At 35.7% G+C, this 26,536-nt stretch overlaps 1 protein-coding gene across 1 annotated transcript in view; it reads left to right on the top strand.

The window, feature by feature from the left end:
• The window catches only part of COL11A1 (collagen type XI alpha 1 chain), a 123,737-nt gene that overhangs the window by 18,510 nt on the left and 78,691 nt on the right, over positions 1 to 26,536 (top strand). The window contains 6 exon segments of the mRNA XM_031057870.1: positions 1,289 to 1,451; positions 13,580 to 13,708; positions 23,109 to 23,225; positions 23,496 to 23,642; positions 23,833 to 23,928; positions 26,082 to 26,327. Coding sequence (XP_030913730.1) covers positions 1,289 to 1,451; positions 13,580 to 13,708; positions 23,109 to 23,225; positions 23,496 to 23,642; positions 23,833 to 23,928; positions 26,082 to 26,327 — 898 coding nt within the window.

Genomic DNA, 26,536 nt, shown 5'->3' with positions numbered 1-26,536 from the left:
ATAAGCCAACAATTTTCTTCTGACTCAGCTGTTTTATGAAGGATCTAGGACAACAATCTTCATCTCAAACTGAGATATATTTAAAAAGTGTGAACAGTGTAATGTGCCTGAGGATGCATGGCCAGTTTGCTTTTATAATGATAGTGTTTAACAGCATTCCAGAGAAAACATGGAATTATAGTTCTGGCTCAGTGATACTGTTTAGCAGTCAGATTCCATTAGCTTCAAGGTGTTCCTTTTGATACACAGACACTCTTTGTAACAATGATCTAAGCTTTCTCTCTGATTTAGGCAACCCTAATGCCACAAATGCCAACTAAAATAATTTGATTCCAGCCTTCCTCTTACCTGTCATTAGTATGACATATTTTACATTTTTTGCCCTGGTCTATCAAAGATTCTTTGACCTTTTACTCCATGGTGGATTACAGAGTGGTCTGCTTTTGTTCTTAAACATTTGTCGTAGCAGAGAAGCTCACAAAGTTAATGTAGTCTGTCACGATTATTCATAATGTCTCATAAAGAACATAGTAGAGTTGGGCAAAACATACAAAACTTTATTCTCAAATGTCTCTAAAATAAAGTCACTTGTCTGTACTCTGAAACACTTCGTTCACTTTTTGGTGAATATTATGTAGGCAAGGCTATTGTTGCAGGAATAGTGCCAAGTATTTGTAAATATATTTATCTGGAAATGTATCTATGTTGGAACTGTTTGTATGTATCTCTCTATAGCTATGGAATACCTTCAAATGTGGAAAAGAACATGGTAAAATTTTGATGGTTGATCACAGAGAAAAAATAGTGAATTGTAAATAATAAATAATAACCTGGGTTAATTATATTTGCTGGGTATATAATAACCTGCTGGGTTAATTATATTTGCATAAGTAATTTGGAAAATCAAACACATTCATAAAAAAGAATCTGCTGTCAGATTTTTTAATCTATTAAAATGTAAACTGTGCACTGACATCTAATTTGAATTTGGTAATGTTCTCTGGTTAAAGCTGCAGAGAACCTCAGCTTGAGCTTCACCTTACAGAGGGTGTTCACAGCGAGCTGTGGATTAGGCCCTTTGTGCTGAGGGACAGAATGTATACAGCAGCCAGTCAAAGCACTTTGTACACTTGTGTATGTGTAGAAGAAAGAAATAAAAGGAGACATTTTAAATTTTATCTGTGAATTAATTGGTGCACCATCTCCTATAAACTGATTTGATAAGAACACAATGACTTAGTTTTAAAAACATAAATTATAGTCGCCTTATATTGGGTTTTTTTAATAGGTGGCATCGAGTAGCTATCAGTGTGGAGAAAAAGAGTGTTACAATGATTGTTGACTGTAACAAAAAAACTACAAAACCACTTGACAGAAGTGACAAAACAGTTGTGGACACCAATGGCATCACTGTCTTTGGAACCAGGATTCTGGATGAAGAAGTTTTTGAGGTATGAATCAATAATGAACACATGGAATTGAGGTTTTTTTTTAATTGAGCAAGTTGCTTAATGCAAACCAGAATAATCTTTTAGGTCAAATGCTGGTATAATGTACAAACTTTGATTTATAGATCCTGTTAGGATAGGCTGAAATAAAAGAGAAGTAAAACAGGGAGGAGTACAGTTGGAAGATTTGGTGCATTTTTCTGTCCTTTTTGTTGTATCTGGAAGGGAGTTGCTTTTTTTGTCTTTCTGCCTAATATTGAGATACCTGAGGTATTTGGGAGAATTAAGCAGGAAAGCTGTGTAGTATGATACTGAATCATTTTCTTTCTGTATCTCTTAAGCATTTGCAGATATATGTGCTAACGGTATTTGAGAGCAGGGAAGAAGGACCTGGAAAGTTTTCTGTGTAATATGAATCTGTTAAAGTGTTTATCCCACCTATTACTCTTTCCAGTAAATGGAACATACTTTGGCAATAAGGACATATATGTTTCCATCATTTACTGGCCAAGAAGTACATATAGGAAGGGTAAAATGCCTTTAAGGAAGTAAGTAAATGCCAATCATGAGGCCTTTCTGGATAGAATCCTTATGTCAATAATTATTTTTACAGACTAATTATGAAACTTCTTAAATCCGTACTACTGAATTTCTTTTATAACATTGTTATACAACGGTTAAAATTGAAAAATTTAAATTAAAAATGTAAAAAAAAAGAAATTACAGATTGGTAGTTTTTTCATCTACAGAACATCCGTGCTCTGTAAATGTCCACAGTTTTAATCCTAGCTTTAAGCAGAACATATGCTTGAGAAGCTACATAGGTATCAAGAGGGGAAATAGGAATTTTGAGTGTAGCATTGTAGCACTGTTATCTTTGTTTTCCATGGACACAATGAATTGTGGGCCTTTTGAATACAGAAATTTCTGGGGTGATTTAGTGGATCAAGTAGTATGATATGTTTGGTATTTGCAGCCTCATTCACCTGTAGTCCCCAATACAGTTTGCACATCTGAGGAACATTATTTTCTGTTTGAAGATGAATTCCACAGTTGCCTCTATCTGGGATGCGACAAGGGTTTTTTGGTCTCCTCATGGGATAATTACTTTAAATTTTCATTTGTTTTACTTTGTTAGGTGAGAAACCAGCTTCCCCAATATTTGTGTTTGACAATAAACTGTCAAAAATGTGTACAATGTGAGTATGCATAAGTAAAAAAGAATTCAGAGAAAAATAAAATTAGATAAACTTTTTTTTAGTGTTTTCCATGTCATTTTAGATTTTAATAGAAGCTAAAGCAGCAAGGTCTGGATAGTTCTTGCAAAGTTTGTAACCATTTAAAAAGTTTTCAAGCAGGGAAATGCACAATAGATAAACACTGATGATCGGTTTGTTTAATTCAGTGCCAATTGCTAAATAAAAATATTGGTCTGAAGTTTCAGAGGTGCTGAAATAATCATACATACCTGTTTGGAGGTAATTTTTTCTGATATGTGTGTAAAGGGAGATACTTATTTTATCATTTACCCCAAAAGATGGGAAGGCATGTGGTTGAATGCAATTATTTTTTGGTGCAACTGTTGAAAGAGTCAGTAAAGTTGGATGAAGACATAGCTTAGCAAATTGAAATTAGCACTTAAATCAGAATTATCAGATTAATTGATGAAAAGCAAAAATAACCCTGCATTTTTCTTGAAGTCAAACCTGTGTGAAGTCAAAGTGGATACAAGGATATAACTTTACAGAATTTGCTGGAATGAATTAAAATTACTTTTCTCCAAGGGTGTTGTCACTTGTGGAAGGAGGGAAAAGGAAAGTAGTGCTAGCTGGTTCTCTGCCAGATTTTTTTTCTGACATCTGGTACACTGACATGGCAAGTCAGTGTTTCAATTCCAGCTGAGACCCACTAAGAAGGAGGCTTTGGACTCACAAAAGAAATTGTGCAGCTCTCTGTAAGGTCAGTTAAGTGGCTGAATCTTAAGATTCAGTACTGAGAACAGCAACATTTCTACCTTTTTTAGCCTCACTGTACATTTCTGAATGTCTTCATTGATTAGGTCTTCTTACTCAACTGAGTGCACCTCTCTTCTCTTTTTTTATTCAGGGAAATTACTTACAGTCCTACAAGGCTGCTCTTGAAATTGGTGGGGGTTTAGATTAAGTCTCAATTCTTACTTAAATTAGAAGCTTGCAATCCTTGCTTTTGGGATAGGTTTCTGTTTTCTTTGTTACTGTACAACCACCATAGAATAATTTACACCTGTGGTCAACTGTCTGAATCTGTATGTAAAAATGTGCATGTTGAAGTTAGAATGTACCCCAAAGTTTAAAAAAATACTGGGCCATATACATTTTTAATGGATCATGGAATCATAGAATACCCTGAGTTGGAAGGCACCCACAAGGATCACCGAGTCCAGCAGCTGGCCCTACACAGGACACCCCAGGAATCACACCCTGTGCCTGAGGTCATTGTCCAAATTCGTCTTGAGCTCTGTCAGGCTGGTGCTGTGACCACTGCCCTGAGGAGCCTATTCCAGCACCCAACCACCTCTAGGTGAAGAACCTTTTCCTGATATCCAACCTAAACCTCCCCTGACACAGCTCCAGCCCATTCCCTCGGCTCCTGTCACTGTCACCACAGAGCAGAGATCAGTGCCTGCCCCTCCTGTTTCCCTCTCAAGGAAGTTGCAGACTGAATGAGGTCTCACCTCTGTCTCCTCTTCTCTAGGGTGAACAAGCCAAGTGACCTCTGTCCTAAATCTGGCCAAACAAAACATTATCTAGTTCATGTTGATTTTATCTACTGGTTTTTTGCTCTCTAAACAGCATTCTTTTTGTTTTATTAACAAGAATTTATCCATCCCTTAGCTGCTGGTGCTACAATTTCTAAAGTTTAGTGCTGTTTCCTGAAATCTATCCCTGCTTGACAGTGACATGATTGTGTGTTAAATGTTCTGTTTTTCTCATTCATGGCAGTTCAGAGTGACTTTTGGTGATTTCATGGGTCTGCTTGTTAGTATTTCTGTGTTATGAACCTTGCTGTATCTTGAGACCACAATAGTAACTGAAGATACACATAACACAAAGTGTCTTATTTTGTGGGCAGGAAATTCCAGAAGTTATATGGTCATGACATTAGATTTAACTGTTTAAAACATAAAACTGTTTATTACAGACTTCTTATATGACACTTGCAGCCTGTGTTAGCTTAAATGTAGGAAGCCTCTAAAAACAATTACCTTTTGCTCAGAGTGTCAGAAGGATTAATATGGTATCCATGCATCACAGAGGTCATCTTCTCTTGGGTAATAGGGATATTTTTCTCATAATAAACCAATGCTTTGGTCATAGGAATAGTGGAGCACTCTTCAGTCTCCTCAAACTGAATGGAAATTTCAAATGTGGAAATAATAACCTGTAGATACATGTAATGAACTCTTACTCTTCAGTGACCTACTAATTGAACATGGTGCTGTTTCTTTTTAGTCTTGTACCAACCAATGTGTGCAGCAGAGCGCAACTGCACCAAGCCCCATTGCATCTCTAGGTAACTCACTCCCATTGAAAGCAGCTGTGTACAAATGAGTCCAAACCAGGTATCATTACATTATTCTGACCTGCTCATGATTTGATTGTATCTTTTGAAAAAGGAATACTCTTTCAGTCATATTGCTCTAATGTATTTACATGGATCATTCATTTAGAATCTTCAGAACAAATATTGTTCACACTTCCTTTAAAACAATGTTGCATCCCAGTGGCTCAAATATTCTTTTTTTTTATATAATTGTGTTATTTTAAGTTTCTAATACAAGATTTAACTAAATTAAATTCTTGACCATTTCCATTTCCTTTTCTTTTATTTTTGTTCTTAATATTAACCTCTGTTTTCTAGGCAGTTGTTCTCTGTTCTAATTCTACCAGTAACACAAGAACTTGTTATAGCAGACGCAAATTTTAAGTGCTTACATTTTAGTGGGTGTGACATTACCTCATGACATAACTTTCCTATGATGATCAATAATTTCTGAATAAGTAAGCATACTGGGTGTCCAGAGATCAGGTAGATCACTGAAAGAAGGAAAGGGCCAATTAGTGTCCTGAGAACATAATAAATTGCTGCCAAATTCACTGGTTTTGTATATCCAAAACAAAAAATATTCTTTGGTAAGTTTACCTACTGGTGCAAAAGCTAAGAGGCATTTTTTTAGTAGTGCTGTCAGAAAGATTCTGGTTTAGCTGCAAAAGCAAGAAAAAAATTATCTAGACTGTTTTCTGAATCTAGTGGGCAGTTTTGTGTTTTATGTGAGAAAATTCCAGTCTGGAGTTGCCTGCTGCTCATTCCTGAATAAAAGTGCTAATCTGAGGTTTTATGACAGTGTGCTTTGTTAATATGGAAATCAATATGATGTTAAAAACAAGATTGTGAATTCAGCAATTACTAAGCATCAGGTGCATACAAATGATGAGAAGCAAATTATAAACCATGAATGCATCTTAAAATAATAAAATTATGCTGTCTAGAAACTGTATTATTATTAACTGCCAAATTATGAGACCTTCATTTACACTGCTAAGCCCTTGCTCACTGAAGTGAATCTTTTTATATCAGTGGAACTAATTTGTAAATGCTTGTTTTTAAAAGACTGTCACAACATTCCTCAAACTTTTATATGTGTCTTTTGAAATTAATGTCTTCTGTGTTTTCAAATACATATTGCAAGAACAGCTGGTTTGTAAGTGCTTGCTGCAAAGAAGAGAATTCCCAAAATGCAAATGAAAAAAAAAAATAAAAGAAAAATAAAAAAGGAAGAAAAAAATCAGTGAGACGCTGGTACATGGCACCTAGTAAAAGAATTTTGAATTGTATCCATTGAAATATGTTTGTAGCTTACAAGTTTTATAAATAATAGGGATCTTTTTATTCTTTGCCAGCTTTAAGGATTTGTCACTCCTCATTTACTACTGTTGGTGTGAACAATCCCAAGTTTTTTATAAGTATTTTATAATAACTTAGTAACTAACAGAGTCTTTATGCAGATATTTCTCTATAGACACCTTTTTTCCTTCAAAAGTCCACACATCAGACCAATGCCATAATTTTTTAGGCACTTTGCTGTAAATGAGTATAACAAGACAAAACCTGATGTATAAGAGTCTTATTTAAAGCCCATGAAAGCTTTAACAGCCCAGAGTTTATGGATTAAATCCTTGCAGTAATACTTTTTAATAAAGGGTTTAGATTTTGATACTAGGCATTAATCTGTTCTCATGAAAAAAGCAGTAAAACACTTGTGTACAGGATGGGATTCCTATTTAAAGGAGTAGGAATAGCTGAGTGAGCAAGTGAAGCAGCTGGAGGTAGGCTGAGAGTTTCCTGGCAGCAGTGTGGGCTAGCCTGCAGTTGAGGATCTGTCCCTCACATATCTGTGAGCATGGGCAGCCTCAGAGTGCAAGCGCAGATGTTTCAGGGAAAAATACTTCGAATCAGTGGTTTAGATATCAACACCAAAGTGGACAACTTGAGCGCCGAGAAGTAAAAAGAAAACCAACATCAACAAAAAGTAAAGAAAAGTGTACAATTTTTTCATATCAGAGGCACCTAATAAAAAATCAGGGTTTCTTACAAAAGCTTTCTATTTGGCTTGTTTGGATTTACTTTATTCTATCTCAAAGAATGGTGATCTGGTGTTTATTAATTTTTTATAGTATTTCCAAACTTGTGTTCAATGAACAAGGGTAAATCCAGTTTCCCTTTCTTATTTTTGGAAGCAGGAGAGGGAGAGAAGAAGAGGGGAAAGTTCTCATAATTCACTGGAATTCAAGTTCATTTTCAAGGAATCTTCCCCAAAAAACAAAGGAATGGTCATTTAACAAAACTGTCTGTAATTACATTTAAAATTAACAGCCTGGGATCAAAGAATGCTGCATGCTGCATCAGCTTCAAAAGATTTAACAGATAGGATTTCTTACCACCTCATTTATTATTGTGTCTAATACATTTCAGTTTTAAACAAGAGATGTACATAAGATTTCAAAAATACATGAAAATGTAAGAGATTTGTAGGTCTTTTATCTAGAAAATAGGGTGTCCTTGGGCACACGTGCACGCCTGTGTCTATGTACACTTGCTGTTGCATAGGCATTGTAGTAAAATCTAATCTCTCAGCCAAGAATTGCAGTTGACTTTGTGAACAGCTATGTTTGGAAGGTCAAAAATTATAATTGGCATATCAACCTACTTCCTAACCAAGCTGAATTTATCCTTCTATAAGCATGATATTCAAAGAATCAAGAAGACATTGATTTCTGTGGATACTTTGACCTGTGCAGTATTCTGCTTTCACAGTTTATTGCTTTTACAGTGCTTCAGTCTGGCAGGCTCTAAATATCTTTCTCCAGCTATATTGTACAATGCGCCTGGGTTATGGAATATTATATTAAAAGCTCCTGGAATTCCTCAATCCCTCAAATCTTTGCAGGAAGATTAAATGAATTCTGCAGCAGGTTTTTCTAAATTCTATAGTAATAATATCCATGCTGTCTAGACTTTTGTTCCTTGGAGTCTATAGCTGTACTGTCACATAACTAATTAGAGAAAGTTGGCACAAATACCAAGGTTGGGCTATTTGTGCTGATTGCTGCTGATCTGCTGAAAAACTCACTTTGTAATTTCAGGCTTTAGTCAAAACATTAAAATGAAAGATACTGATTTTGTTCTTCTGAGTTGATTTAGTGCCTAGCACTGCTTTTGTTTTGCTTTTATCACAATTTATGTAAACATCTTTAAAATTTAATTATCTTTATAAGCACATAAGACGTAGTAATGTTATCCAGTGTGAACCATGAAGATGTATTTTGCTAATTCTGACCGTCACACTCTATTTGAAGAAAGTATTTCTGAACCTCAAATACATAAATTAGTCATTTAAGTAATTGCTGGGGATTTTTTTGTTTGTGTTTTTTTTTCCCTGCAGAGTTTCTGAAGTAATGCTTACCTGCTATTCCCTGGACAAAATAACTTTCACTAGGCAGGGTTGTTGTTTTATGAAAATTCTTGTAAAAGAGATATCCCTAAATCAGCCCCTGAACTGTTTGAGTTTCTTGTGGAACTAGAGAGCAACTAGACCATTAAAATTTTACAGACTGGAAGAAAACAGTGATTTCTGCACTGATTTCTTTGTACAGTTCCCTTACAGCCTTCTTTGAATTCAGACTTTTGCCATTTTAACAATGTTGCTCTTGATAGTAGAGGTGTTTTCTCAATGATGAACTTTCAGTGAGGAACTTTTAGGTAATAAATAGACTATAAATGGACTACTTTATGGTTGTAATTCTCTAATACACCGTATTTAAAAAAACATTAATAAGATTACCTAGCTAGAAGGAAAAGAGAATATTTCAAGAAGACAGATATCTAAAACATTTTATTAAGTCAATTAAGGTAATAAGCAGCTATTAGCATTTATTGATATAACAATAATTAGTCAAGCCCTTGGTGATTTATATCATTGTGAAAATCTGACACCACATCTAACTGGAAATTTTCTTTGTTCCTATTTCTGCTGTGGAATCTAAGGAAGACTCCAAAAATTGGGATCACAGATAGCAATTATTACCACAAGGCTAACTAAAGTGATAATTACATGAAGATGTAGCCAAAATTGGAAAGAGAACTTGTTAGTTTACTGCTTTCCTGCAAATTTGGTGTCCATTTCTTTTTTTGGTATTCAACACTGCATTTTTCTAGTGTTGCACTGTTTTCATATCAAAGCTATTTTTCCAGCACAGACACCTCACTTTGTGCATTACTGCTTTGAGTTTTTCAGCAAGTCCTGGAAGTGTACATACACATAGATTTTCTTATTCCAGGATGTCACTGTGGAATGTCTGTGAGATTCGCAGAGGAATTTTCAATGAATGAATTCAGCACACTCTTCTCATTCTTAGCTGGGCTGTTCCTTGTAGTAGAACAGTTGATGTGAGTGAATGTGTGTTGTTCCAGCAGGCATGAGTTCTACTCATTTTAGCATATTCTCTCCTTCTAGCTCTCTAGCCTGGTTCTCCACATTTGCTGTGGCATGAAACAAAGTGAATAGTTCCTCAGTCACAACAACTCCTTTTAGTACTCTTGGAGGATTCTGCAAAGAATAATTTATCTGGTGGAGTACCTCTTAGAAGGAATCCTTCTGTACCATGCTTTCACATTAGGTATAATTGGTGGACAAGATATTTTATCTTGGCTCAGGCAGCTTTTATCATATAACCATGAGGGTGATTCAAAAGTCTCTGATTTTAGTTATGAGCATATCCCTGAAATAAAGAGGAATGAAAATGTTCATAGACTTTAACTATTTTTATTCCATATTACAATGAATTATTGAACTGTGCATTGCCTTTGTGAGTTACAGGTTGACTTTGACAACAACTTAGTGCCTTTGTCTATAAAGAATTTAGGATCCAAACTAAATATTAAGATTTAAAATTTACTTCCAAAGTACTTGTATGGTTAATGTTATATAGAATACCTTGCTGGATGTTCTCCACTACTTCTGGGCAACAGAGATGTAGCTTTCATCTTTCTTATCCCTAATTAGCAAGTTACATTAAATATCTGAGAAACCACTGTTTAAAATACACTAAGTGTATTTTAAGTGTTATCCAGGAAAAAATGTTACAAGGCAGAAGGTTATGATTCTCAGAGGCAAACTAGGCTTTTAGAACTTTTGGGGGCAAGTTAAGCGTGCAGTTGTTACAGGTATTAATATGAAAAGTGGTTGTGTATGTCTGCCTGACACCTCACCGCACGTTCTCTGTGTCTGCCTTCTGCTGCCATCCCACTTAGCTCTGACACCAAAGCATGGTGGATGTCTGGCTCAGCAGAGACATGGAAGGCTTTACCTCTATAGCATGCTACTTAGCAACTTACAACTTTGAAATTGCCTGAGCAGTCTTTGCCAACAGATGTGGTCATGAAATTTTCATAGAGAAGGATGAACTTGTCTATCAACCATAGGCTTTTGTACTTCCTTTTTTTCCTCTATGCTCTTTTCAGAGTATTTAAGGATGCTCAAGTGTATTTGTACATTTTAATCTATTTTTCTTTCTCCATTTTTGCTCTCTGTCTTGCTTTCATCACTCTACCCCATAAGACTTCCTTTGTTCCTGAAATTTTCATACAAGAAAAATTATATGACATATGCATATGTGTTTAGATACCTCAGTATTTTTTACAGGTCAGTTATTGGAATTCTTAATAACCCATAATTCAAAGTTCTCAGGACTTGTGAAGGTAGATCTTTATCTGCCTCATTTATGACTCCAGGTCATGAAATATGACCAGATTATTTGTAGTTTATTTGCAAGGAACTTTATAAAATTCTATTTTGGTCTCAAAAAGTCAAGCAGTTAAAATCAAAGAATGTGTTTGTAAAGTATGAAGCAATTCTGTGAAAAATATTCAAAGAGTATAGATTTGTCCAACAAATACCTTAGACTGGTAACTAAATCACAATAATGGAATCTGCAGTAATGCCTGTGGAACTTCATGAGCTGGTATGATTGACCTGATCTGAAAGGAAAGCTCTTGAACTATTCTTACAGTACAGCCAATGCTTCACGGAAAAGAATACTCAGAGAAACAATTTAATTAGCAAAGACAGAAAATAAAAAATAGAAAAGGAAAATGAATAATTTACTGGAATCATTTTTATAGCACATCTTGAAGGAAAAAGAGGGAAATAAACATTTGGTATTTCAAAAGTAAAATCAATTGGTTCTTCAGTAATCTCGGACATTTATAGCCAGTAGCAATGTATGTATTCTGTAAAAATTTGTGTATTCTGTGTAGGATTTCTGAGGGCCTCCATCTATGTGGAGCCATGACAGGCAGACAGGCGGGGCTGGGAATACAGTCAATGGATCAGGAACAGCTTTAACCAATTTAGGCACATTTAAGCCAAGTGGTAACAGCATACCAAGTGCTTCTTGCAAACACACAATCCAACAGAACTCAGTGCCAAAATTCCATGGCATTCAAGACCAGCACAAAGCTCCAGAGTACTGGCTGTATTCCTGGACCTGTGTTCTCTTAGGCTCTCTGACTAAACAGTAGTTTCAGGAGCTGTTTGGGCACGGCTCCCGCTGGCTGGCACTCTGCGGACACAGAGATCTGTCCAGGCACCTCAGACAGCCAGGAATGCTCAGGGCCAAAGAGCAAGACCATGGCTTGAACTCAGCAGGGTGAGGACAGAGGTTCTACACATCCACCTTTAGGCTGCTCAAAAGGGTCACTTACCTCTTTTGTCTTACAATTGCCTATTCTCTCTCATTTTTTCCTCTGCCTCACTTGGTTTTAATGTGGTTGGTGAAAGAGAAAGGGCAGAGCCCTTTGGAAACACTTTGCTGGAGATGGGGGATGCATAGCTCAGGCTGACAGTGACAGTACAAAACCTCTCAAAGCACTCCAGCTCTTGAGGGAGTCATGGAAGAAATCAAAGGGGGAATTTTTTTGTATGTGTAGTAAGTTTTGTAAGATGTCCAGACCAGGAAGCCTTAAAGGCTTAAGGAATTTACCTTAAAGGAATTAAGGTAAATAAAGGAGACAGTCCAGAACTGCTGACAGAGAAACAAACTGCTGCATTTGTAGTATTTCTGGAAGCTTAGAAAAAAATATTGTAAAACTAAATTAATCTGAGACACACATGAGTCTATAAAAGTAAAGTGGGCTTAGAGTACTGTAAGAAGCAGACTTGTAACATATAGCCATTATGTGCTATGACACTATTTCCTACTTTATGACTGAAAAATTAGTAAAAAATTATAGAATTAGTAGAATTGCACATCATTGCTTGATTTATTTTTTTTTCAGTTTGAGGAAATTTTGCTTATGTCTCTGTTTTTTCATTTTGAAAGGAAGGAATGTTGCAATTATTAGTTTACTATTATTTATTACTATACATTTACTATTTAAAACTATTTTCCAGGTTTTTTTAATTTGCTAAAGGTTACTGTTGTGATAGATGTAAAGTTATTCTGGAAATACTGAGAGAATTATGAATTTTCCCACCTGTAGATTTTCATCAGTTATACCATCTTGTCTTTAAAGACAAAACAGGCACAGGTATACTAACAAAGGTATTCATTTGCCCCTCTTTGTGTAAAACAAAAAAAAATCCTGCTAGAAGTATATAAATCTTAAAAATCACCCCCTTGTGGGGAAATAGTGAGAGATTGATTTTAATGGGTTTTGACCAAGGACATATGCCAATTTCTAACAAACTTATTTTTATGTGAGCATAAGAAGCTCCTGGATGAGAAAATTTATAGTGGAAATGTTGGCAGAAATTGACCTAATGCTGCCTAAATAGTACCACTATGTTAAGAAATACCCTGGATACCAGACAGCTTTCTGTGGAAAATGATAAACATTCAAGATCTCTGTAGGAGATCTCAGCAGAGCCATTTTTATTATCCAGAATAGTGGGTCTCTTTCTGTGATGTTGTTTTTATGCATGATATATGGAAATAGAGGCAATACCAACATTTTTTAGCAGTTACATTTTTTCCAACACAATCTACAGTGTGTATTTACACAGTGCTCACTTAATTATATTTTATTCAAATAACTGTCTCTATTTTACAGACTATTTTATTATTTTATTTTATTTTATTTTATTTGTCTCCTTTGAGACTGCGTATGTGATGCAAACTCATAATTATACTGTTGATCACTTGCATGCTGAGCTGCATGCTGGTAATAGGAAGTGCCCTGAATTAAATCTTAGGAATTTAGACTGATTCCCAGTGTAGAAGTAAACAGACAGCATGAAAATCACAGATCAGAACTTACACCTTCTCACTCTCTCCTTTTAATACCAGACATGATTTTAACCCAGAATTTTGCACCTAGTCCATTTGGTATTAATTTGCATTGTTCTGCCATGTGAACAAAAGTTGTTTTCCATAATAGCAGCAGAAATTAAGTGGATATGTTATTTATAACCACAGATGGAAATATCTGAGTATTATGTGCCTGGTTTTGTTTCTGAATGTGAACTCTGTACTCCTGATGAACTGTAGACTACCTTTGGTTTTGTTATTTAATCTGCATATGCTTTCCTGCAGGGTGAGATCCAGCAGCTGTTGATTATAGCTGATCCCAGAGCTGCATTTGACTATTGTGAGCATTATAGCCCAGACTGTGACTCCCCAGTGCCCAATGCTGCTCAGGCTCAAGATCCTCGAGTTGATGAGGTGAGTAATCAGTCGTGTATTACTGGATTTATTGCACATTAGTGGCTGTGCTGGAGAAAAATTACCCAAGGAACACTTCCAGCTAAATGGCATGCATTGTTCTAGAGGTGAAGAAATCAGGTTGCAGGAGTGCATTCATTTTTGCTGTCCACTCATTTATGTCAAGCATTCAAAGGAACCTATCACCCTGGTTGTATTTGAACAATCAGCATTCTCAGTGAAGTTAAACTGTAATTCTTTTAAAAAATTATGGCAGTATGAGTTTGTCTACTCATGCATATTTATTCTTCCCGTGTAGGATTATAATTTTACTGATGCTGGATTTCTACAAATGCCCCATTTGAAAGATGTGGGGGCTTTGAGTATCCCACAATTGTAAACTTCTGTTAAAAGTGCCCTGTGTTTTAAGAACTGCATGCACAAATGCATGTGCACACGAAAGTATTTCAGCCAGTTCCACTCATAGGAGGTAAACCAACAAGGACAAAACAGAGTAGGAATTTTTCCCAGAAACATGAATGATATTTGGAGAAACTATTAGTCACTGTAGACAGTTCTCACAGCCACAAACTGAGTCATTCACCCAGGTCAAGATAGGTCCTCAGATTAGACCTCTGAGTGCTTGTATGTATTGCTGTACACATTCTAAGTACTTGCATTGAACAGTGTAAACGGAAAAGCTTTTCCAAAATGTAACAAGTCATAACTGAACTTAGTTCTGGACAGTTTGTATGCACACCATGTCTAATCTGCCTGGTTATTGCTACTGATTGCTCAAGAGATCAGCATTAAAAACTTGCTGAACTGTTTTTAGATGTCTGCTTTGAGCCTGTTTTGGGGCTGAACTTTTCCTAAACACATGGTAATGCTCTTTGTTGTTACTATTTATTCTGACTTAAAATTATGTCAGCAGGGGACTCCCTCCCACATCCATTCCATCTGAGGTGTAGTTCAAGATGTGTCAAGTCATCTACACACAGGCAGAGGACTTTGCACTGCATTACAGTGTGTAGGGTCTGGGCTTTTCAGGAGGACCCCAGAGGACCTGCTGTCCATGTGCCTGCCTACCTGGATCTCCATATTCCAAACCAGAACAAGTTGAAAGCACATTGCTGGTAATTTATTCAAAAACAAAAAAAGATAGCATGACCTAAGGTTTTTTACATAATTAAGTTTCAAAGAAAATTTTAATTTTGCTTGGGAATTTTCCTGGGCTTTGCTTTTATTAGGTTGCTCTTGGATTTAGTGGTTTTTAATGTATTTATCAAAGGCCTATTTTCCCTCTTGGTAACACAGAGTTTGTGGGAGTACCTAAAGAGAAAAATATAAAATCAAGGATCCTAATTTGCAGTGTAAGATTTTAAAATTAATTTGAAAACAAGTTGAAGAGCAGTTAATGCTTAATAAAATGGACAACTGCTGTTTCTATTTATTTCATTTTTTGCTGAGAGAGGTGATTGGATTATTTTGCTTAGCTTTCTGACCTAAGAGACAATTTCTTTGCTGTACTCCTTGTGTCACTTTGCATAAATATTCCTAGTGAAGTCAATAGATCTCTTCAATGTGTAATAATGATCTAAAATAACTGCATTAGCAATGCTACCGATGTGATAAACATGAAATAGAATAAATGGCAGGCTGAATTTATAGAATGATAGAATAGTCTACTAAATAGTAAAAAACCAGCTTGTTGAGGCAGGCTACTTTATAATCTTTTGAGAAGCAGCCTGTCAAATCACACAGATAATTTATTTTAAGGAAATAAATGGAACAAATTTTGTTTAGGTACTGAAAGAATCGGTGGAAGATAGCAGTGCTGATTTTTTGTAAACTGCAATTGCAAAACTAAATAAGATGTTAAAAGAGAAATTACATTTGCAACTAGTTTATAAGGAAAATACTTGTTTTAAAATGCTTGATTACATGTTTTGAGGAGATTATAATTGTGATTAGTAATATTGATAGAATTTATAGACTTAGACCTCTGGAAAGCTTCTGACTTGTCAACATATAATATTTTCATTTTTTTAAAGAAAGGTATTGTATGGTAAAGTACGTGACAAAGAGATTTGAATCTGGGCGCCTTGTTTCAGAAATTACTATAAACAATGAGCTGTTGCTGAATTAAAGTTTTAGTAGAGTTTCTTAGTAATTGTGCTAGAAATACAGAAACGTGTGTAAAATGGATGGCATTAAAATTTTTCAGTCATGATTCTGCAGAGCAGCAGTAAACGGTGGTGGGGCCACAACTGAAGGCAATGTTACACACATACAAGCCAAAGAAATAACTGCAGGGCAAACATGATGAACTCAGTAGTACACTGCAATAACAGTCTGCATGCATGTGGTAACAGAAGAACCTTTCATCTGCAGCAGATTGTCCCCATCTGGGATACTAATCATGCTGAAAGACAGCATGGAAAGATTATTGTTCAGCTTGATTGGTTTCATGGTTTGATCTTCAATGTTTTCACACAAACTCTTGTGGTAGGAAGAAGGAAGAGGGAAAACTGGGCAAAAGGCTAGGCAGGATTGTGTCTTCAGAGTCTGGATTAAACCAGCAGAAGCTAAAAATATTTGTTGGGCACTAGCTTCAAAATATGTTGATTGTTAAAGAAGGATAAAAGTTTTTCCCTAAATAGTACAATGCACGTCTTAGTTTGTGAGTAAAGGGGTAAGAATTCAGATGCAATATTACCTCTGCATGCTGTCACTTGAAACATAGACTGCATCATCACATATGTGGCTCACTTGCCTTATGCAAAGATCCAGGACAAAAAGAAAATGTAGACAAATGGGGTGGGGGGAGAAGAAAGATCAGTAATTTCAATTAGGAAAACTTGTAGGAAAGAAAGAACAAATTACCAAAGTGATGAATCTCTAGATATCTTCAAGGCAAGGATAGAGACCTTTCTGAAATTTTGGGGAAATATTATTCATACTTTAGTTGACTCAGTTACAGAGTGACTGTAGGAAGTTTTGAAGTCTGCAAGTATGCAAGAGTTAGCCAAGGTGGTCTAATAGTCCCTTCTGGCATTATCTCTCTGAGCCTTTGAATTATTGCAGTCCAGAATAAGAAACTGATACTTGGCTTAAAGATAAATTATGTGATTTCAGAGCCTATTAATGTGTGTTTCCAGCGCTGATTACAAAACCCAAAGGAAGTGGCTGACTTTTCATCAGTAAAATAAAAAACTATGTTTGTGAAGTTGCATTTAGGAAGATGAATAGGATTTCTCTTTAAATTGTACACTTTTGTGGTCTTCTGGTAAGCTCACAGCCTAGTAAGGCATCCAGTCTGAAAAGCTGGATATTTCTAGACCACTAAAGAAGCATCTAGAGAGAAGGATTTAGGTAAAAAGATACTGGTTTAAGGGCACAAGTACTTTGTTTAGCTGAAAATAATCCTTATTGCTCTAGGCAATACTTCTTTCTCCAAAGGAACAAATAATAAAATATCCAGTGTTTTAGGTTTGGGGGCATTTCTTTCAATAGCAGTGCTGATTTAAATGAATCATTTTCTGAATTTGTTTCCACCATATGCCCTCTTTCCAGTTCAGCTGGTGGAATTGTCTATTGGAGTTTGTCTTGGGAAGGGTCTAAGACTTCATCTAGACTAAAAATAATTACCAACCATAAAATTGGAAAAATATGGAATACATTGTGGTGAATTTCCATTAAATGAGCTTGAGAGTACATGTCACATCACTGCAGCATCGGAAATAAAAAAATTTGCTTTTTAAAATGTTTGAGTTTTTCTCATGGCCTTATGACCTTCACAGTGCTCTCATATATAAATTTACTGGACACTGATTTGTAATCAAATTGTCTTTATCAATTATACCTTAAGTGTTGCATTGAGATTTCCTTTTTCTTGTTGCATTTTCTTTTTCTTTTGCGTCACATTCAAACTACAGTCTGAGGGGTCCAACAGAGAAGATTTCAATGCCTACTTTTTACTTACAGGATCTCTTCATGCCTGAATCAAAGACCAAGTTTACCCCAAGCAAAGTTCAGGAAGAATCAAATATCTCATAGTTAGATTCACAAAATAGCAGGCTGTGAAGAAAGATATAGAACTAGTCAGCCTAGAAAAGGAGGACACATCTTAAATTGGACCCTTGTCTGCAGGCTTACCCAGCTGTGCAGACAAGGGTCCAATTTTTCTTCTCAGCAAGGCCAACTCCTGCATCCTCACTTTTCCCTTCATATAATGGGTGACCTGAGGATTTCAAGATATAAGCTTTGGACCTGATTGGGTCTTTATATTTCCATTTTAATTCAGTCAGTCCCTTTCTGGACTCAAGTGACTGTGTTGTGTGTCTAAACAAGATTTATGTAACTGGGCAACCTCTAACTACCTTTTGTGCTCAGGCTCTGCAGAATGTGTTGCACTTGGCTGCTGGCCAGGACTGTGGGCTCTGCGTGAGCAGTTCAGGTTGAGCTGTTGGGATAGATGCATGTCAGAGCCCTCCCTATACAGAATGCTTCTATTCCCCTAGGATTTGTTCATCAGACCTAAGTGTCATTCAGACTGAAAAAAGGGGAGCAGTAGGTTAATAGTAATATCTGTACACTTTACTCTGTTATTTATTGTCATTTATTTCCATCTCCAAGACATGTTTTAATTGAAGTGCACATCAGTCTTCCTTGTTCTTGCTTGTGAATAGCCAGGTCTAAATCTCTGTATCTTGTCAAGGTCAGAGTGATGAGCTCAGCAGTTGGCGCTACACAAAAAGGTGTTGTCTAGAAGTTCAGGAATCTTTGGCTTTTTTCACATTGAATGTATGATTTGGTTTTAAGGATCCCATATGGGTTTGCAATTATATTTTAAAACTATCAACACTGCTTTTCTTAAAGATACACACCTATGCATTTCCTATAAATACCTTGTGAACAATCTGGCCTCTATCCTGTCTTCAAACCCCTTTTTACTATAAATGGAAATGTATTAAATTCCTTTCCAGTTCAATCACATATGCTTTGCCAGCTCACAGAAATTAGAGAAGTGACAGACCTAGCCAGTCTTCATCATCCTTGATGTTGGGCAGTATATTTTCTGGAGTATCTTCAGGTCTTTTCAAAAGAATCAGCTATCAGGCTTTCAAATCTCCTCTTGAAAGATCATTCTGTAACCAGTGAATCACATGGTCTGACTTCTGCTGAAGAAATGCCTCCTCAAAGGAACTCAGCTTCATTTATTTTGGATCTATCCCAAACTAATGGATTATTTGGAGACATGAAATGTTTTCTTTTAATGAAATGAATTTGGTAAATTAAAAGTGCAAATGGCCCCCAAATATCTTGACTTGGAGGCTTCAAGCATCCTTTCAGAATGTGTTAGTTTAGTGTCCTTTGGGGTGTTTGACTGGTCAGAAAGACTAGTTTTCTGAAAAATGCAGAAAAGTGATTATTTTTATGTTTGATCTTATGTTTATTGTTATCTTTTGAACTGCAGTTAGCTAATTTAGCCGATATTAAAAACTGTGATCTTCCTAGCTCTCTTTTTCTTTACATAGATATATAAACTTTTTATATAAGGGAGTAACATAATAAAGAACCTTAAGATCATTATTCTCCTTTTGAAAGAGGATATCTTTGGAAACTGAAGATAATGTTCTTATCTCCTTTTATCTCCTTGCTTGTATCACTTTTATGAACCATATAAGGGCTCTATGGTAGAAGAGACCATCCTTTAAATCTTTTAACTTTCCTTCTGCCCTAAGATCAACATCTTCTACCACTTATTTATTTATATTATTGCAGCTGATTTTTAAAACTCTCATTTTGCTTGGCATCCTTTACTTCATTGCATTTTGGAGAGTGTTAGTAAGCCTAGAATATTTCAAAGTCATCTTTGACTTTTTGGCTTATACATGATTTACCATAATTTTTAGAAATTGAAAAAATTGAGATTATGACTGTTCTTTGGTTGAGGATTTAGATTATTAATTATTTTTATTTGGAAATGTAAAGCAAAAGTTTGCTAAAATCTACATCTGGAATGGGAGGTTAGGTTTTTGGAGTATGGATAGCAGAAGAATTGATTTCAAAAGTAAGGTTTCCTTCAGAATGTTTAAGTTATTTCCCAGTTCAAATAGGTTTTCCATGCTGCTGATTCTCTGCTTCTAAAATTCATCTGATGAAGAAAACAGTTCATCTCTTTAATTGGAATTGCATGATGATCTGGTAGTGTAATATAATCACTCTGGTAAAGAAAGCATGAGGTCATAATGGAAACATTTTGTCCCATCAAAAAGCAGCAGGTTTCATTCTTCCTTTCATTTGTAAGAAAATAGTCATATGCAATATTCATTACAAGAATGGCTGTTTAGTAACTATTGGTGGTCTTAATAGAGAAGAAAGAAAAGCAAGAGGAAGAAAATTGCATCACATCTGAAGTATGTGTTACCTGATGTCTCTTAGCTGAAATCCCTTGCCAAGTTGAACCTATTATTTATTTTGAAATTCTAGATACTTTCTCCTATATATTCAAGAGTCTACTCATTATCTTTCCTTGATTAGTAGTGCAACTTTGATAGATTTCTGTGAACTGCCCAACTTCTGAGAACTAACAGCAGGGCCTGGGTTTTGTGTATCCAAAATGTAAAGGAACTTTCCCCAAGGTTTGCTGAGGTCAAACTGAGGGGATCCTACAGAGACCTCTCTCTCTGGTGATCTGATAAAAGTGACCTTTCAGTTGTGTAGCTCCCAAAAAAGAAGGGGTATGTGCCACATATCCAGTCTTAACTGGATAATGTTAATGGCAGGGTAAGTTTGAATTGCCAGCCTCACAGCAGGTGACTAAAGCCACTAAATCTATCACTCATGTCTGTATATTTAGTCTTCGTTTACCTGACTAGTCCTTTACTAGTTCTGTTGTGTCCTATTAAAAACAGGGATCAGGTCGAGTTGGTAAAATCATTCTGTGAGTAAATCATATTTCTAAAGTGCATCTTTACATCAGCTAGAGGTGTAGACATGCATTCCTCCATCTGGACAGATTGTGCCTCAGGAAATACACCTGGAAGATTTTACATCTATATTTAACTCTTTGCAGCAGGACCCCTGGAGTTCAATACAAAACATATTGTCTGTTTATCAGCTGGTGTGAAATATAAGGGTTGTGGTTTTTCAGAAAAAAGTCTTGGGAAAGGAAGGGTTGCTAAGAATAAAGTTTATCTTGTAGAATGTTTAGGCTACTACATATTTTCACTTGTGCTCCTTGTATCCGTGGGACTACAAAGTACTGCAATTTCAAAACTACTTGAATATGATTTGGGGATAGTGGCCATGTGTCCTAGCTTGTAAGTTCAAGAATTTTTGTAGTACTCCTCTGATACTGTGGTCTTAAAGTGGAAGGTCTTCACCTGCTTGGCAGTAATCTGACTCCAGCACAGAAATTGTCATTCCCCACTTTTCACCCATCCCTATTATTTCTTTCTGCATGCCTGCATATCAGTGCAACCAAAATATACTCTTGTATTTGTGATCACATTTTGCATATATAAGGAAACTTTCATTTTCTTTAACAGAAATGAGTGAAGCACAATTATGCATGATGCAATAGATCTGTCCACATAGTTATGCTTTTTTGTGTGTTTTCTAGTTCTCATTCATAAATTTCTGAATTTTTGAACTAGGCTTCTTAGCATAAATATCAGCTTATTCACTACTTTCTTTTTTAATGCTAATAATATACTTGGCACAGATATTTTTTCCTTCCTTTTTTTTTCCACAGTCTACATTTCTGTTTAGTTTATGGCCTCTTATAAACTACTTGTAACCCACTGTTGCAATTTTATTAGTCATGTGGTTGGCACACCATTCAGCACAGCCATTCAGCTTACCTTGAGCAAAGCCGTACTACTGAGATTTGCAAAACAGTTCTAATACTGAGCAACACTGAGTTATATTTTAATTGTCAGTTGGTCAAAGAGGAATCTGTGTGTCTATAAGTTACTGAAACAAACTCCTAACACCATATCAAACTTAAATCTGACTAATGACATGGTCGTCCTCTCAGAAATGTTGCTCCACTTTCCTCCTAAGATATTGGACTCTGAGGAGTCACAGGAGTGGAGTAATAGAAGCCCATGTAAAAGGATTTTTAAGTGATTAAGGGCCTTTCAGCTTTAGCCTTATACTTGCTGAGGAAATCAACTTCTGTGCATTAAAATCATAAGTAAAAATTGTATCAAAAAACATTGCCAGAGGGAACAGTTAAGCCAGTGTTTTGGTCACGTGGTAGAATATAGTTTGGAATATGGAGATCTATTTTAATTTGTAACGTCTTCTAACATGTCCATTTCTTTTTGATAATGATGACTTCTATGAATCCTCAGACTGATTTGGAAGTGTAATGTACTAATTCTCTTTCTCATCGACATAATGAAACAAGCAGGTATTGTCTTCATTTTACAGACAATGATGCTGACTTGTAACAGGAGAGAGGGATTTCAGAAGGGACAAGTTTACATGAGGCACATTTGAATATTTCTTCTTAAAGGGAATGCAAACACTTGTCTCTCCTGGCCACAGCTCTGCCTTCTTTTGGCTTCCTGGGCACATAAAGGGTAACCACAGTCTGCTTTAATTTGTCAGACCTACCAGTTCTTGTAGCTTCAAGCATGGTAGGAGTGGGAAGATAGTTTAAAGTTGCCCTTTCTTCTCAGTTCTGATGAGTTGTACTTGCTGCAGATAACATAGAGACCAGGATCTTGGCACAGCCAACTCCTGAGAGTACAGCTCAGGAGTTCCTGGCTCCCTAGATTGTGCTCACAACACTACACAAGCCAATTCTAAAGCTACTTTCTCTTGAAAAGTTTGTGTGCCAAATCTTCATTTGATAAAAATTAAAGAACCAGAGCTATGGAGCAATTTACAGAAGCTGAATCTGAAATGAAATTACAGCAGTGAGGCTTTGCTCAGGAAATTTGTACCATGGAGCTGTCCTGGTTTTCAAACTTGACATCAAACAAGAGGAAGATAACCATGTTTTCTTGTGAGTTGTGGCCTCTACTGTATCTGAAATTATTTATTCATGTCAGATATTGGCATCTCTGCTCTTCTGGTCACCTGAAAAAAATACAAGTAAAAGTGTTATTATTTGAAATTTAAAGATTAAATAAATATATGGTTTCACAAAGATCTGTTAGTGCTCCCAGTAGTCAGAATTATACTTGATTCTTCTTTGCAGTCCAATTAATGTGAGGTTTTTTCCTGGCATTACTATTTACTTTTTACTACTTCTGTACTGTGCTTTGAAAGAAATGTTAATTGTGTTTTAATTTTGTTAAACTTTATTCCTAAGTAAAGGTGAAGATACTTTCCAGTATTGCTAATCTAGTTTGCTACCTCTAACATGGGAATGCCTGATATTTTTCCATTTGCAATGTAGTACACACCAGAAGATTTTGTCGAATATGACTATGAGTATGGGGATGCAGATTATAAAGAAACTGATTCTGTAACAGAGGGACTCCCACTGTTCGAAGAGACAGTAGCACAAACAGAGGTAACAGAATCTGATCTGTTTGTTGTGTGGTCTCCAGCTGTCCCCTACCACATGGTTTGTCAATTTGTGTCTTTGTATATGAGCTTAATGCTTTTCTCTCACTCATTTCTTTACTTTGTAGCTGTAACCTTTGCTTTCAGTTAGAGATGGAAGGTCTCACGGCTGACAGCATTCATCTTGCATTTGGTTACCCTTCTTTCATTCACACTTTCTCAATTTCCTTTTCATTTTATTTATGTTTTCCCATTCCATCTTTCATAACGTTTGCAGAAAAAGAAACCCATGGTCAAAAAGAAGAAGAGGACAGTGGCCGCTAGCTCAAAGGACAAACCTCAAAAGGCCACAACAAAAAAATCTGAAAAATATGCATCCAAGAAGAAGAAAAGTTATCAAGCAGCAACAAAAGACAAACTAGGGGTAAAGGTAGCCAAGAAATAATCAAGATCTTTCCCAGACTAAGACTGGAAGATCTTTGATAATAAGAAAAAATTTACCTAACCCCACTAGATGAATACATCTGGCTAATACCATAACCTGAATAACAGCAATATCTCTTGAATTTTCATACAAGATTTTTTTTAATAATGTATTTGTTTTTTCTTACTAGGCCAACGTTATTGAAGGATTTCAAGACTATAGCATAGCTGAAAATTACTATGGGCCCCAGACTGAAGCTCCTTCCAGAGCTACTGAAGCAAATGAGGTAATAAGGACTTTCAAGAAAATACTTGTCCCACCGGGTGCCATTCATTAAAAGAGTACAAATGCATTCCAAAATGATGGATTTCTATGTAAATGGTACAAACTCTACCAGCACTTAATGTGATTTTATACTTTCTCAGCTAATATCAGAAACTACTATTTTCTTGGGCAGAACTCCCATTAATTCTGTAGAAATCTGCTGTATCTTCAACCTGCAGAGTTCATGATTCTGGAAATAATTCAGTGATTCAGTGGTGTGGGAATGTGGTGTTGCTACTTTCAGTGTGGATGTGAATGGAGCTATGTCTAGCACAAACTAGGTTAGATATTAGACATAGTCTTCCTGATCTAATAGGAAGGAGAGTCTCTAATTTTTCCTGTAATTTTTAAGGTGCATAAAAGAGCTTAACACAAGACAAAGAATGGCTGCCACCATAGGAACTTGAGTCAGAAGCCATCATTTCCTTTTCATAGTTCTTCAGCTAACAAAACCAAGTTACTTGATTTTCACTTGTTCTATTCAAAAGAAACATGATTTGAACTGTCAAAAAAGATAAAATTATTATTTTGCCTTATGTTAGAAAGCACATTTCTAGAAAGCCACAACAACCGGTCTAAACATTATTTTGTTAAAATTACTGCACCTAAGCCGGTGTTGATTAATATGTTTGCATATTAATTAACACTAGTGTTAGAAAAATGATGGCAGATTTTAAGAAACATTGCTCTCATTTTTCTTTTCCTTTTCCTTTCAAAATTAAGATTGTTGCTTAAAAGATGTACAAAACGCCCCCTCACCTCTTTCCCCTGAATATCTGAAAAGAGAAAGAGTCCCCATTTGTTCTATGCTTTTCTTCTTATGTATCTTGGAAGGTGAAGGTGAATTAAGGTATGTTTTACTCATTTTGCTGTTAAGCATTCTTGTGTTCAATCTCGTGTTTGCTTCTCACTGATTGATCAACAAATGTATGTAAATCATTCAGTTTCCTGGGCAATTCTAAGCTGACTGTACAATTGTAGAGCTGTTATGAGGTAGATTCAAAGTGCTAAATGCTTTCCTTGGTGAGAGCACTTCTTCATAAAGGTAAAATTTGGCTTAGAATTGGTTCTGATCTCTCTTTTTAACAGCTATAAGGTAGAAGTTATACTCCTGTAACTAATGGAATTAGGCAAGTATTAAATCAGAATATGGCCTTGGATTTTAACTGCAATAAATTTTAATGTTATTATTAGATCAAGATTTTTTAATTACACTGGATGTTGATTAGCTTCTGAATATTTTCAAGATCATACTACTTCATATTGTCTGATCATTTCATAGTAGAAATATCTGAACTTCAGTTTCTTTCAAAATTGTCCTTTATGCAAAATTATTGAAAGATCTTATTATAACAGAATAAAGCAATCCTCCTTTACTTCACAAATGGTTTTGTACATCTCAAATATAGCATTCTTTTAAACTTCTTTAGTGCTTTTAAGTTGTTTGCTTGGTTTGACAGCTTACATACTTTAAGATGAAAGCTTAGATTTCTGAAATCTTAAAATTAATCTGAATTGTACAGGTAGAACTTAGGCAAAAAATATGTAAATTACCATGACACACAACAAGTCATGCCTTTTACTGATAAATAAACTTCAACATCATTAACAAGAGAAAAGAAGTTTAGATCAGCATTGGTGTTCATAGACAGAAAATAATGTAAAAGGCTGGGCTTAAGTGATGCTTGCACCTCCTCCACATTGCTATTATGAAAGATCTGAACTTATTCACTGCTCATTGCATATGTTCATCCATGAATGCTTGTAAGAGTGAAACCAAGCAGCGAAATTCAGCTATATTTGGCACTAAAGTAACATTACGCAAGCAGTACACATAATACTGGATATATTGAATTCAGTGGTTTTGGAAATAAAAAACCAAAGTGTATGAAAACATTACTTCTTTGTACTACTTATACAAAGATCTTTTAATTACTCTGAAAGGCTGAGCTTCCATTCCTTCAGACTCTAATTAAAAGACAATATGCTGTAGTTCTACTGTTCTTTCTTCTTTTGACAAGTCATCATGGTGGATCAGCGTATGCTTACATTGCTTTACTAACAATAACCCACATATTCCTCCTATTCCCAAATCTTTGCTACTGATACGAATAGCAAAATCCTGTTGAAGAAGTATTTGCTGAAGAATACATAACTGGAGAGGATTATGATAAAAAAACTGAGGCAACTGAATATGGAAGCAGAGGAGTAGACCTCAGTGAATCTGATCTTCTGGTAGATGGAGATTTAGGAGAATATGATTTTTATGAATATAAAGAATATGAAGAGAAACCAACTGATTCCACTAATGAGGAGTTCGGTCCAGGTGTTCCTGCAGAGACCGATATCACAGAAACAAGCGTAAGTTGACTGGAGACATAATGCAGATTAATCAAATTTAGCAATTCTTTTATAATTACACATTCTCAGAACTGCACAGACCCTGATCCAGAGCTCCTTGTACATAATAGATATATTCTCATTTCTAATAGCCTTTGGATCAAGGCCATCCTCTTAGTAATCTTGGATGTTTTATTTTTATCATGTAAGATTTTTGTCTCATTTGGTAA

Source organism: Geospiza fortis, unplaced genomic scaffold, assembly GCF_000277835.1.
Source record: "Geospiza fortis unplaced genomic scaffold, GeoFor_1.0 scaffold403, whole genome shotgun sequence".
Classification (NCBI taxonomy): domain Eukaryota; kingdom Metazoa; phylum Chordata; class Aves; order Passeriformes; family Thraupidae; genus Geospiza; species Geospiza fortis.
Note: the sequence above shows the minus strand (reverse complement) of the source record. Positions and strands in the feature narration are given on the sequence as shown.